At 35.2% G+C, this 14088-nt stretch overlaps 1 protein-coding gene across 2 annotated transcripts in view; it reads left to right on the top strand.

Moving 5' to 3' along the window:
• NUCB2 (nucleobindin 2) overlaps positions 1 to 7919 on the top strand; it is a 49621-nt gene extending 41702 nt beyond the window's left edge. Inside the window, exons 7-14 of one of the 2 annotated variants that reach the window (XM_037840099.1) lie at positions 342 to 527; positions 723 to 813; positions 1412 to 1470; positions 1571 to 1663; positions 5065 to 5154; positions 6723 to 6893; positions 7278 to 7359; positions 7778 to 7919. In XM_037840099.1, the coding sequence (XP_037696027.1) occupies positions 342 to 527; positions 723 to 813; positions 1412 to 1470; positions 1571 to 1663; positions 5065 to 5154; positions 6723 to 6893; positions 7278 to 7359; positions 7778 to 7785 (780 nt within the window). In that variant the 3' untranslated portion in view covers positions 7786 to 7919. Of the gene's footprint in view, positions 1 to 341; positions 528 to 722; positions 814 to 1411; positions 1471 to 1570; positions 1664 to 5064; positions 5155 to 6722; positions 6894 to 7277; positions 7368 to 7777 lie in introns of those variants that run through there. The other variant, XM_037840100.1, reaches the window with a different exon arrangement.
• Positions 7920 to 14088: the final 6169 nt, after the last annotated feature.

Genomic DNA, 14088 nt, shown 5'->3' with positions numbered 1-14088 from the left:
TGGTTAGAAACCATCCTAGTGTTCTTTACTGTACAGCTTTAATACAGTCTCCTTTCTTTTTAAGATCAGTTTATATGTTGCTTGCTTACTTGCTTATCTTATTACTTTATGTATTACTTGCTCAAATTGAAGATAGATTTGAACTTTTAGTCTCTTTGAATGCCTACATCCCTAAGAATTATAGTGACTGAAATAAAATGGTAGAATTAAAAAAGAAGAGTCCAGGAAGTTTTGCTCCTCTGCACTAGCTTCTGTTAGAGAGTATGTTATATTTAAGAATAACTTTACATATTTTTCAAACACATCTTTTTATTTAATTTATATGCATTATTGCATTATAGGCTACAAGTGATCTGGAACACTATGACAAGACTCGACATGAAGAATTTAAAAAATATGAAATGATGAAGGAACATGAAAGGAGAGAATATTTAAAAACACTGACTGAAGAAAAGAGAAAAGAAGAAGAATCTAAATTTGAAGAAATGAAGAAAAAGCATGAAAATCATCCCAAAGTTAATCATCCAGTAAGGATTGTGACTTTATGAAACCATATTCAAATGAAGACACTTCTTTGTACCAGATAGCAGAATTTTATCATAAATTATTACTATTTAAATATTGATTTGATTCTATAAAGTTCCTTAAACTTATATTTTGTTTTGAGACCATAAATATAGATTATGTTTTGTTTTGAGCAATTTTTCAAAATTGATTCACAGGGAAGCAAAGATCAACTAAAAGAGGTATGGGAAGAGACTGATGGATTGGATCCTAATGACTTTGACCCCAAGACATTTTTCAAATTACATGGTAACAGATTTGATACAAATATTGATATTTATATCTGTTTGAAAAAATTATAGTTGCTTTACTCTTAACTGATTGTTGCCAAGGTCTGCTATTGAGTCCTATTGATATTAAATTTTTAGAGTTTTTCTGTAGGGTAATATAAATATTCTTTATTGCTGATCTATAGTATAAAATATTTTAGGTTGGTAGCTGTATCTTTATACCTGCCTTTACTGCTGAGTCATTATATGACTTATTACAAGGTTCTCTGTAAACTGAAGGTGTTTCTATGTTACCTGTAGTATATCTATCAGGCTTTATGATATAACATTAAATTTTACTTTAATTCTTAGACCATATTGCTTTGCTTTATATTTTTGAAAAATATTGGTTAAGACATGTTTTCCTAAAATCATATTCTGAATTACAAGGAAATATTGAATTGTCAGTTGTGCTGATCTGAGGCTAATAAAAAAAGAAGAAATCTTTTTCTGCAGCATTTTGAGGATGCTTCATGTCAGTAGTACTTTTGCACACCATATGTAAATAGTTGTATTTTAATTATTTATTTTCTAAGACTTTAAACTCGATTTTTTCATTTGTTGCTTTTAAATTCTAGATGTCAACAGTGATGGATTCCTGGATGAACAAGAGTTAGAAGCCCTGTTTACTAAAGAGGTACATGAGTTGATCAAGTATTCATTGTTTTTGCTTTCTCTCTCCCTCTCTTTTTCCTTCTGCTTTCTTTTATTTTATGATTTAAATTTTTTCTTTTTAGTTGGAGAAAGTGTATGACCCCAAAAATGAAGAGGACGATATGGTAGAAATGGAGGAAGAAAGGCTTAGGATGAGGGAACATGTGATGAATGAGGTATGTTTTAAAAGTTTAAGATTATGTATTATTTCTATGGATAATTCAAGTTCTTGCCATAAATCTTACCACAAGTAGCAAATAAATATAGAAAAGATATTTAACTGAATTTTGGATTTTTGATCCAAAATATCCAATAGATTCCCTTAGGGTAAAGAAAATAATTTCTAACTATAAAATATTTAAAAATATTTAAAGTGATGCTGTGTATCATGTATAAAATATTACTTTAGAAGTGAAAAATAATGACATCCAATATTTGATGTTTAAAAAGCCTGTGTTTTTGGTAAGAAAAACAAAAACAAAGCAAAACCTATACCTTAGTGGCTTATAACAACAAAATATTTGTTTCTTGTTCACATTACATGAGCTTTAATGGTTTCCTGCAGCGAGGCATGGCGGTGCTGGGCTGGAGCTGGCTTAGCCATGCCTGGGCTTGGGCCTTCATGTGTTCTCATTCCTGGGCTGAAGGAGCAGTCCCTATCTGGGTCATGTTGTTCTCATGGCAGTTCAGGGACATAATAGACCCAAACCAAATCATGAATAGGGTTTGACTTTTGCTCACATGTGACAAACCTCACATCCTATTGCCCAAAGCATCTCCATAGCAAGCCCCCAAGTCAATGAGGAGGGGATATATATCTCCCTAAGAATGTTTCAGCAAGTCTTCTGACTCTGGATGGGGATGTATAATCCTGTTACAAGGAGGGAGCAATAATTGGGAACAATAATCCAAACTACCAGAGTCCTTAAATTTTTATTTCTGTCCTTTTCAAAGCAATGGACCATTTTTTCAATTCAGCTTGTTTGACTGGTCTTTTTCCCTCTGGTCTCCAGACAAATAATGATGCAAGCTATTTGTTACATAGGTAGTAGATGAGATCCTTTGCAAATAGAATGATGATTATCTAAATTCATTGTGTCCTGCTATACTAGAACAATGGAATGTGGCTGGAGATTAACATAGAAACGTGCTACCTGATCTCACTTCAGTCTTAGACCACAGATCACTAGCAGACCCTCAGTACTTACTGCTTGGCAATAATATATTTCCCTGGTCCATTCAGTTCCCCACTCTGAGCCTGACAGTTTCACACTTTCTCTCCTCTCCTCATCATTTTTTTCTTCTTCCCTCTCCTCTGCCCTTGCTGCATATTTTATTGAGGAAATAGGAGCAATCAATGGATTTACTTCATCTTCCCACCACCCAGTCTACCAGTTGATCTGCATCTGCACGCTTTTATTTTACTTTGCCTTCTATTAACAGTGGATGAACAGTTTCTATTCCTATTGAAGGCCTTTTCTTCCACTTGTGCATTACATACCATTATCTATCTCCTATTCAAAGACTTTGTTCATGCCATTATCCCTCCTGCATCAGTTTTTCCTGCTCTTCTGAATCATTCCCATTGGGATACAAACAAGTTCTAATATCTTCCACCTTAAAAACAAAACAAAACCTCTAGCTACTGCCCCATTTCTCTGCTCCCCTTCATAACAAAACTGTTCCATAGAGTTGTCTATAGTTTTGGTCTTTTCTTTCTCACTTTCCATTCTCTCTTTAACCTATGCCAAGCACACTGCAGCCCACACCATTCCACTGAAACTTCTCCTGTTAGATGACCTCAATCTTGTCAAATTCAGTGGTCTCATCTTTCCAATCTCTTAGCAGCAGTTGAGGCAGCTGATCCTTCCTTCATTTTTGAGATGTTCTCTTCACTTGGCTTCTGGGAAACCATGATAACTTAGTGTCCTCATACCTCACTTGCTCTTTCTCCTTGGTCTTCTTTGCTGACTTTGCCTCCTCTTCCCAAGTTTTAAATGTTGCAGTGCCCTGGACCCATTCCTTGGTTATATTCTCTTCTCTATCTTCATTCTCTCCCTAGGTGATCTTATGGAGACTCATGTATATATATGCTCTATATGCTGGTGAATCTCAAATTATTTTCTATGCTCTCTTCTCTACCCTGAGCTCCAGGCTTGTGTCTGCTTATTTGATATTTCCTACTGGATATCTAATAAGCATATTCTACAGATCCAGATCTGTTCCTCCCTCAGCCTTCTTCATTTCAGCAAATGGATCACCATTCACCTAGTTGTTCAGGACAAAGTCATCATTAAATTCTCTTTTCCTCATATCCTACACCAAATCCATGAGTCCTATTTGATCTACTTCTCAAATAGGTCCAGAAATTGACCACTTCTCTCCACTTCCACTGCTACCAAACAAGTCCAAGCCAACCTCTCACCTTAGCCACCTTACTGAGATCTCTGCTTTTGCTGCTTATCTCTTGGTAGTTACTTCTCCATACATCAGCCAGAGTGATATTTTAAAAAGCGTAAATTAGGCCCTGTTGTCTCTTGCCCAGAACATTTCAAAGGCTTGCCACTTTACTCAGAATTAAATCCAAAATCCCTCCTATGTCCCAGAAATTACAACGTGATTTCACCCTTGCATCTCTCTCTGACCTCATCTTCCGTGACTCAGTTTCCCTTAATTCTAGCTACACTGACCTTCTTGGTGTTTCCTCCTTACCAAGCTTATTCATACCTTAAGGCCTTTGCACTTAATGTTTCTTATTCCTGGAACACTCTTCCTCCAGATCACTACATGGCCTCGTTTCCCTCAGGACTATACTCAAATGGCCCCTCTTCAGAGAAACCTCCACGACCACCCTAATTAAAATGTTTGTGTCTCTCTGCAGCCCTCCCCATTCTCCTCTTCCCAATAAGTCAAAAACTCAGATGTAGACATCATTTGCAGGGTCATTGAATCCCATTGTTTTGCTTCAGTGATTTTCACCTGATATTTGAGCCGTTAATGCTGAATTGAGATCTCTGTTTACTGTTGACATCTCAAGTTTCAAACATATTTCTTTGGTCACTACAGAGCTCACTTTTGTATCTGAATTTGCCATAGTACATAAGAGCCATTGAAGAGTTGGAGAGATTGTCAGTTTTTGTTTTTGTTTAGTTGGTTGTTTTTTGAAAAAAAAAAGTTGAGAGAATTTTGATTTAAATTCCTGGCCAAAAATGTTATTTTTCTTTCCTAAGTACCTGGCTTCAAAAGGGATATACATGGTATGGTGAGGGAGGTAGACAATACCAACCTAACCAGTAAGATCAGCAAACTCAAACTTGGTTATCTTTGATGTTTGGCATATCAGGTATATAGAGACCTCATTGTACTTTCAAATATTAATTATCCAGAAGAAAAATATGTCTATCTTCTGGTTCTAGTGTAATGTTGAGTGTTTTGTTTTCCCAATTTCTGTGGATGTTTAGGCTGGCCCTTATTGCTATATTTTTATGTATTACTATCTATTAGAAGACAGTTTCAAATGTCTAAATAATATGAGAAAGATTTATTTTATATTACATATACATCTCTCTTTAATCAGGTTGATACTAACAAAGACAGATTGGTGACTCTGAAAGAGTTTTTGAAAGCTACAGAAAAAAAGGAATTCTTGGAGCCAGATAGCTGGGAGGTAATGGAACAAATTTCAAATGAGATATATGGTTCAAGAAACTCTACATCACTCTATTCTACTTTTAACTTTTATTACTATTTTTGCATGTATCGTCTTACCAGTGTTGGCTTTTTGTACAAAATTGGACTATAAAATAATGAACTTGATATCTTGGAAAGCTTGTAGCAATTGATCTCATTATTTTGTAAGCACACTGCATATAATTAGCAGTCTTTTAAAAATTGAACTTTTTTTCCCTAGGGATAAAATACTCATTATTGAAAATTAGAAATGTAGATATATTTAAAGAACAAACTAGAAGCCACTTGTAATTTTACCATCTAAATGTAGACAATTATGCATGCACTGTGCTAATTTGAAAATATGTAGTCTGTACATACAGCATATGTATATATAGTATAGTGTATATAAGCAATGTACTGTCCCATTTTAATTTAATATATGCATATATATATTTAAATGCCTCCATACTATATAAATGATTATGTATGTTCATGAAATATTATTTTTTATATAACAATATTTCATGGACATTTTCCAATGTCATTCTTCAAAAACAAGGTTTAAAAAATGCTTACTTAGGGAGGGCGACATCATCTGGATGGCAGTGTAAGACAGCCCCAGGAATGTTTCCGCTTAAAGACAACTAAATAAAAGGGCAATTTCAACTTGCTTAGAACTCTGGAGGATGATGGAGACTGGAGAAAGACTCTGCAAATGCTGAAACAAATAATTAAATTAAAATAAGATAAGATAATAAAATAAAATAAAATCATAAAATAAAATAAAATAAAAATGGACCTGCCAGTCTGGGCCCCTCCCCCATGCTCAGTCCCACACAGTTTGAGACTCTCTGGCCTGGGCACCTCCTGCCGTGGTTGCTGACCACAGCTGCACATTCAGGCACAGGGACCCAAGATCACATACTCCCAAGATGGAGTCCTAGCAGGTGGCGTGCACATGCATACAAAGCAGTTTCCCAGAAATCAGTGACCTGTGGCAGAACTATTGGTAAGGTGTGCATACTCCCAGCCCAGTCCCTAATTGCTGGTACTTGGGCTAGTTTTTTTTTCTCGCCCTTCTGTGGTTTCTTCACTTGAAATAAAAGTCTTGTTTATTAGCTTTTGTTTGTATTCAATTTTCAAGGTTTTCCCTTCCTTGTTGATTTTATTTATTTTCTTTTTTTGACTATGTGAAATACTAGCATGTTTCCAAAAATCAGATCTATATAAAAAGGTGTATTCAGAAGTGTCATTTCTTTTCCTATAGTCTCTGTCCTTTCCACACAATTCTCACCCTTGCCCTGTAGGTAACCAATTTCGGTAGTCTCTGAGTTTTCATTCCTGTTTTTCTTTTTTGCTCATCATAAATATATAGTTTCTTATGTCCCCTTATTTCTTACCCCAAAGGTATATTATAAATTCTCTTTCAGTTTGCTAATCATATAATTTTAAAGCTGAATCATAAGGAAATGGAGAAATTGAACAACACTATAAAGTAACTGTTTAGGCTTAGAAATATTGTTATATTTCTAAGATTATTCTTTCCTCCTATTTTTCTTGTAGACATTGGATCAGCAGCAGTTCTTCACAGAGGAAGAACTGAGAGAATTTGAAAATCATATCTCTTTACAAGAAAATGAACTGAAGAAGAAGGCAGATGAGCTTCAGAAACAAAAAGAAGAGCTACAACGTCAACATGACCAACTTGAAGCTCAGAAGCAGGAATATCACCAGGTGGTATTTTGTGAAAGAATTATGGCATTTAAAAGTATCTTAGTGTTTTGCATAAAGCCTGTATTTTATAATATTTCAAAGAAATGTTAGCTATAATATTTTAAATTTTAGTGGGTTCTTTTGAACTGCTAGGTAGAATATTAATCTAAATGTTTTAGAGTATGAATATCTTCATTTTGGCAAAAAATTTTCACTCAGTTTCTTGTGCTTTTTCAAAGATCATTCATGTATAAGAGAAAATTAAATTAAAAAAATTTTTTAGAGAAGTTGTAGGTAAGCAGAAAAATTATGCAGAAAGTACGGATTCCTCACATATACCCCCTCACACAGTTTTCCTTATTAAGGTAATACTTGCTTTTAATATTTTCTTTTTTCATTCACTAGGTCATGCAGCAGATGGAACAAAAGAAATTACAACAAGGAATTCCTCCATCAGGGCCAGCTGGAGAACTGAAACTTCAGCCACGTATGTGATTTTGTTTATTTGTTTAAGGAAATAAGCAGTTAAGTAAATTGAAATCCATATTTGTTACAAATACTATTTCAAATAACTAAGATTTGTTACTTTTTAAGTATTTCTAGAAATAGAGCAACTTGTAAAGCAGAAAATGAAAAGATCTCTAAAATTATTATTCATTGGCATGTTTCCAATGCTATCTAATTTGATAACCCTATTTGTGGTGAAGTGATTTATTTCAACATTATTCATAATTCTTTCTGATAAATTATATTGACCATACCAGAAAACATGTTTTTTAAAATCATAATCTGTAATTAGCCAGGTATATTTAAAACAAAAACAAAGCTCAATATATCGATATATAAAAGAACATTCAGACTAAAGGAAGATACTTTTAAAATGAGAGCATTTTTTTTTGACACAGACATTTAAAGTCCGAAGTTCACCAGAATCTGGAAGAAAATTGCTAATACAACAGCTATTTCATCTTTTTACCTCCCTTCATTTTTCTCTGCTAAATAAAGATTTTAAAGCATATTTGGAATAAAGAACCCGTTAAAATGGAACACGTTTCTTGGACACAGATATTTAAGGATCAAAGTCTACCAGAACCAGGAAGAAAACTAACTCAATATCTGCTCTCACCTGCCTTCCTTTTTCCTTTGCTCTCCTTTTAGTGATTGAATTGAGTGGCTTTATGCCATAATTTAATGAAACTATCAGTAATCATTTAAGTGAGAAAGCTCTGCCTATTTTAAAATAAATTGCTCTCACTTACTCATAAAGATACTCTTTTATGGGTGCTTATCATCCTCTCTCTCTCAAAAAAAGTCTCTTTGCTATTAACATTTCCTTTCTTGAGAAGGCCATAGTATTCCCCAGTGTTTCCTGGTAACTTTTCTCTACTTTTAGCAACCTTAGGTGGCTAGAAGTTCTTCAACTGAATGGCTTTTGCTACCACTGCAGGTAATTTTTCAGTCATACTTTTGCTTTACACTTTATCATTTAAGATGAAAAGTTCAGCTACATATACCAGAAAAACCGAAGATAACAGTGGCTTAAACTAAACAGAAATTTCTCTCTCTTACATAAAAGAAATCTAGAAGTAGGTGGTGTCCACATTCCTATCTTTCTGCTCTGCTGTCCTCAGTGGATGGTTTTTATCCTCAAGATACCTCACTGTCCAAGATTGCTGCTGGAAGCACTGGTGAAGGGCAAGAAAAAAGCCTTTCTCCAGTTGGATCAGCTTTGTTTAGGCAATTTTCTAGAGCTACATAGCACTCAAACTTACATTTCATTGACCAGAACTGAGTCGCATGACCACACCTAGCTGCAGGGGAAGCTGAGAAACCCATATGGCAATGTGATCAGCTAAAAGTTAGGAAGAAGGGAAGAAGGAGTTTCTAATTGGCAATTTTCAGTTGTAACCCAGCTGCAATCAAGTCAGCTTTGTGGGCTGCGTAAATCTCTATGTACATTCTTTTGAAACATAGAAAACTCTTGAGGAAGCCTCTGTGCTCCACAGAAAGCCATGGCTAGAAGGCACCTTGGCTATGCTTAGGACACAAGGATGGAGCTCAGAGAGAGGGCTTGGACCCATGCAGTCACCCCGGGTCAGCAAAGAAGAGGGCTATGGGCACCAGCTACTTACCAAGGGAAACCTCCATATTCCGATCCATTATTGCATGTAGCTCAAAGACCCTGATACCTGGGCATACTTGCCTCCAACAGGCTAGGATTGATTCCTCGTGTTATGGCCATCTTAAACTAAAATGCAAGTTGTTTGCCCCCAAAGCACCGTATGCATAATGGTGGTATATGTGCAGGATAACTACATTAAAACCTACCTTTTAGGAAATGGGACAATGTGAAACACAGCAATCATTGATCCAAAGCAGTTAAAAAGTACTGCTTGACAAAAATAGGAAGGTCTCTTTGCTCTTTCCATGAATATATTCCTCGGTTTACCCATTAGGCAACCCCTGATTCAACTTTGTGAGAGGAACTCCCTTGCCTAATGTCCTCAGGGTCCCTTGGCTTTGTCCTGTAGGAGGTTTTGATTGTCCATTGGCTTTGAAGAAAACATCTAAGTGGGCACTGGAGAGTATGCCCTCCTTAGAGCTTGTACAGCTTTAGTAGTTTACTTCCTGTTAGTGTGTTTGGGGGTGGGGTTTGTTTTAGATAGTTAATAGTCATGGACTGTTGCAGACCAGGTTTTGTGTTCTGTTTCTGGCAAAATGGTTCTCAAAAATCTTAGTAAGTTTCTGATTTGTTAATTTTCATGAGCAACCACAAGGTTGTCAAGATGTAGGTTTTAACACTGAAGAACCTCATCTTTTACTTGCCAGCCTCTGTGCTCTCCCCATCCTTGTGGGTCTTTAATGAATGGTACCTACTTGAGACTGTTCTAAACTATAGGCTTGGATAGTGTGGTAGCATTCTTTGTCTGATCTTTTTCCCTAGGATGATTCCCATTAGCTGGCAGGCAATTCTTAAAGAAGGGTTTTTGAAAAAAGTTGAGGAAGCTGCTAAGGCTGCTTCCTCAGAATCTTAAAACTTTTCATTTCTTCAGGCTTCAAATTTGGGACTCTGTCAATTTATATTGTAGACAGAACGTACTTCCCTCAGCAAAACTGTATTCCCTTGTTTCTCTGCAGACTTGTTATCCTTAGCTGAGTCACATCTCTCCTGTAGGACTTTGCCGAAAGAGTCAAGAAACAACCAACACATGCTAGCATTCTGAAGTTCTACTATCACTGTGTCTAATGCCTTAATGTCTCATGGCTTTAGGTCTCACTGCCTAAATCCCTATCTCAACTAAGCCAACCCCATGTTTAAGAATTTCATTTGTTGCACTCTACTGCTAGCTACCAAATTCTGTGTAGGTCAATATTCTTGGTTATAGGAAATGGAATCTTCTTTAGCTATTGAACAGAAAAGGACTTACTAAGGGTAGTAATAGCTCACAGAATATTTGGGAGGGCTGAAGAAACAGCCTAGGTTGAGCTTCTAGGAACCACAACACAAGAGTGGGCTGCCAAATTTGCTGCTGCTTCTGGAACAATCAAGAAACTGCCTTCCGGATCAGGGAGCCACCCACTGGATCAGAAAGCTGCCTGCTGGATTAGGAAGGTGTGAACAGTTGCCAACTCCAGAACTACACCACCTCTGCCACGCTTTGTGCCTGCAAAAATGGATACCTCATGCCCTGCCTCTCTCCCATGTAACTCAGTTCTGAGTAAAAGTGAGTGCATCTGATTGATGTTATCAGTCATATCTGGAATCTTAGCTACACGGGAGGTTGGGAAATATAGGGTTTAGCTTTCCAACCTCTGTAGTTGGAATGCATGTTAAAAGCTCTTGAGTGAACCAATCCACCATAACACCTTGTAATTTTACATTGTTTCTCTTAACCTTAAAAATTATTTAAACTCTTAGACCTTATTTTATACATTTTTAAATACTCATTGCATACTCCTCCAAACATACTTCAGATTTTAAAAAAAATCATGGATCCTAAAATTAAGTATAGCAATCTATAAATATTCTGCTTATATAGAGCTTAAAAACACCACAAAACATAGTAATAGTGCTATTTCTTTAGATATGGAGAAGAATTCCTATCTCTGTGGTTTAAGTTGTTAAAAAAAATAGAAAAATTGCCTGGAGCATCCTTTTGCTGATGACTTACTTCTATCTATGACTGAAAACTGTGATAAGACAGGAATTCTCCTAGGGTGAACTTTTATAGATAGTGGACTAGGATTACATCAGAAATTGGAGGAGTAATTGGAGGAGAACTTAGAGCACTTTCTTGGAATTTGCTTTTTTGGTATGAGTAGATAATGGATGGCTATTAATGTAGACATACCTTACAGTTAACTAACAAATTGTAATTTATATTATTCAAAAAAGAACTACTAGTCTAAAATTATGTATAGACTTAAGGAATTCCAGTTCTTATGAATACTGGGCATTTGTGAGTGAATATTATTTCTGAGAAAATTGCTAATAATTGTCTTTACAGCTGTGTTAGAAAGTGTTGGTTCTGTGTTTATACCATTTTTCTTCATACTTCTTTAATATTAAAGTCTTTGGTTTAGCTGGCTTAGTCGCATGTGTTAGTAAGTTAGAATTTTGTTTCATGTATGAGTTTTCATAAAACATAAAAATGCTATTTTATATTTAGGTATATGTTATTAAAATTAGCTTTTAAAAGATTATATTGCAGAATAGCACTCACTAAAAATTGTGATTTACAAGTAGTCTTTAAAAAATCCTCGGATGTGACTACATTTTTTAAAACCAAAATGTGCTAACAACAGCATTATTTTTCATGCTAATTGAACAGCCATGTATTACCATAGGCCTAAATACAAGTCTATTTTTCACATGAGGGAAAAATATTTAAAAATTGTAATGTTTTCTGATAATATGATTTTTAAGATAGCTGAGCCAATAATAGAGGGGGTAAGAAATCTGTTTTCCTTAGGGAGAAATTTTGACAAGCCTAGTTATGGTTATGCATGAATTTTAATCTTTGTTTTGTAGCTGTGCAGTATAATAAAGAAGAAAAAGAGCCAGAGTTAGATGACGAGCTTCATCATTTCCATGCAAGATTTTTATCCCCTGAGGAACCTGCCAGAGAAGTCAACCTTCACCCTTAAGTACCAGTGCCTGCCTCAATATAATACTTGTCGGATTCGTCTTTGTTGGAATTGGAAGACAAAGGTGTATTAAGTAAAATACAAACTTTACTTTTTCATTTCTTGTGGGTGATACTGGAAGACTGTAATTATAATTTGCTGATAGGTAGATTTATATCCATACCTCTTCATTTTCCCCTAAATGTTGGTTTGCTTTCAAGGTGTAAGATTTGAAGGCCATCATGTCTTTTCTTTGTTTGACTTTTACAGAAACTCATCAGGATTCCAAACTTTCCCTACCCACTTTTAAATTTTCTTCTTAAAAATAAGTAGTTAGCAAGAATTAGTAACCATTTCTTAGAGGATCCAAGAACTGAGCTAGAATAAGCAGCAGCAGCAAGTGCTGAAGACACCAAAGTGAAAATTTATATCTAGTTTCCAGCACTGCCAGTCGTTTTGACATGAAGCAAAACCAAACTGAGCCAATGAAACCTTAATTTTAGGAACTTAGAGTTTACAAATACTGCTTATAGTATTTTGTAGAAAAACAAAAACAACTACAATTCACTGCAGGTACCGTGAATTATTGTACTTAACATGTGATTTTTGTTATTTTGTTATTTTTGTTCAATTTTAGTCCATTTTAAATGTTCATTTTTAGTGATATCAGAAGAATATGTATCTTTTAATTAAATTCCTACCCTTGCTTTAAATTCCTTGGGTGAGGGATATGAAACACTTATACAGTCCATGTCCTTCCCTATTAATTTTGTACTGTGTTGCTTTATATATTTTACCCATCAGTTGTTAAAGTGATTTGAGTTTGCTTTACTTTTGGTTTTTACCCTTTCTGTTCTTGCTGTTACTACTTTCTAAATATTTCCTTGGTAGAGAAGTGGTGTCTTATAGATTATTTCCATCTTTAAAACATGCTTGCTTGCCTCAATGTTTTAAACATTTTTTATGGTAATGTTGAAAAATTTTTGTCATACAAAACAATTTGAAACTACTATGGTCTTTCTTTAGTGCTTCCTACTTTTCTAAAGCATTGACTAATGTATATTAGAATTTCTCTTAATTTCTTTTCTGACTAAATCTTATTTCTAATCCTGTATACATTTATTTCCCTTGATGTGTATTTTTTTCTTTTATATTCATAAGTATATTTCATTGAGAGTCAAGGTTGACCTTAGGAAAAAGAAAACCATCCTTGCAGCAAAGTCAGCTTTTCTAGAGCCAGTTACATAAGCAGGCATCTAGAGTGATTTCTGAGCACTATGCAGAATGCTTCTAACCCTAAAGGAAAATTTCTAACTTGTGGGTAGGGTTCCTTTGACTAAGTGCATCAGTCAAATGCATAGCTATATGGAGCAAATGCATAGCTATAGCATAGCACTCTAGTGAATGTCCCTTGTTCATTTCTTTGGCATTTTATACCCTCCTTAAGTAATAATAGTTTTAAAAATAGAGTCCCATCCATGGTAACTTGTGCATCCCAGCAGACATTTTCCATTTTACAGTTGTTAATAAAGGGAAAAAATGTTTGATATATAAAAGCCAGGGATCTGAATTCAGCAATCTCTGATTAGAAGAGAAGTAGTGTAGTTCGTTGTTTCTTCATTACGTTTGCCTGGACCATCTGAAGTTTAATATAGGTCTTTCCTCTCTATGTAGTCTCCCATTTTCCCACTTTGTATTGACTTTCTGGGACTTGGGCTGCATCTCTAATAATCCTCCTTCAACATTGTAGAAAGCTTTGAGAGATGTAGGATGCGTAGTGCCGTTGTCAGCTATCTTCAAGTAGCACAGCCACAAACTTCATGGAGGTAATTATCAAGCCTTTCAAATGAAGTCTCCCCTTTCCTCACAATCCCAAGGCTACTCATCTTTTCTTTAAGGGAGTCTGTTGTATTAGTGATTAAAACTTAGAGGTGACTTCGTTAAAACAGGGTTAATCTGGGTTGTAGATAAGATTTATATAAAAGATAAAGCGGAGGAGAAATATTTTAAGAACAACTATTTCAAGCCAGTTAATACCGAGTGGCTGGTTCATTCTTCTCTTTTTTAAAATAACTTTATTTTGAAATAT

Source organism: Choloepus didactylus, chromosome 6 (assembly GCF_015220235.1).
Source record: "Choloepus didactylus isolate mChoDid1 chromosome 6, mChoDid1.pri, whole genome shotgun sequence".
NCBI classification, from domain to species: Eukaryota; Metazoa; Chordata; class Mammalia; order Pilosa; family Megalonychidae; genus Choloepus; species Choloepus didactylus.
Note: the sequence above shows the minus strand (reverse complement) of the source record. Positions and strands in the feature narration are given on the sequence as shown.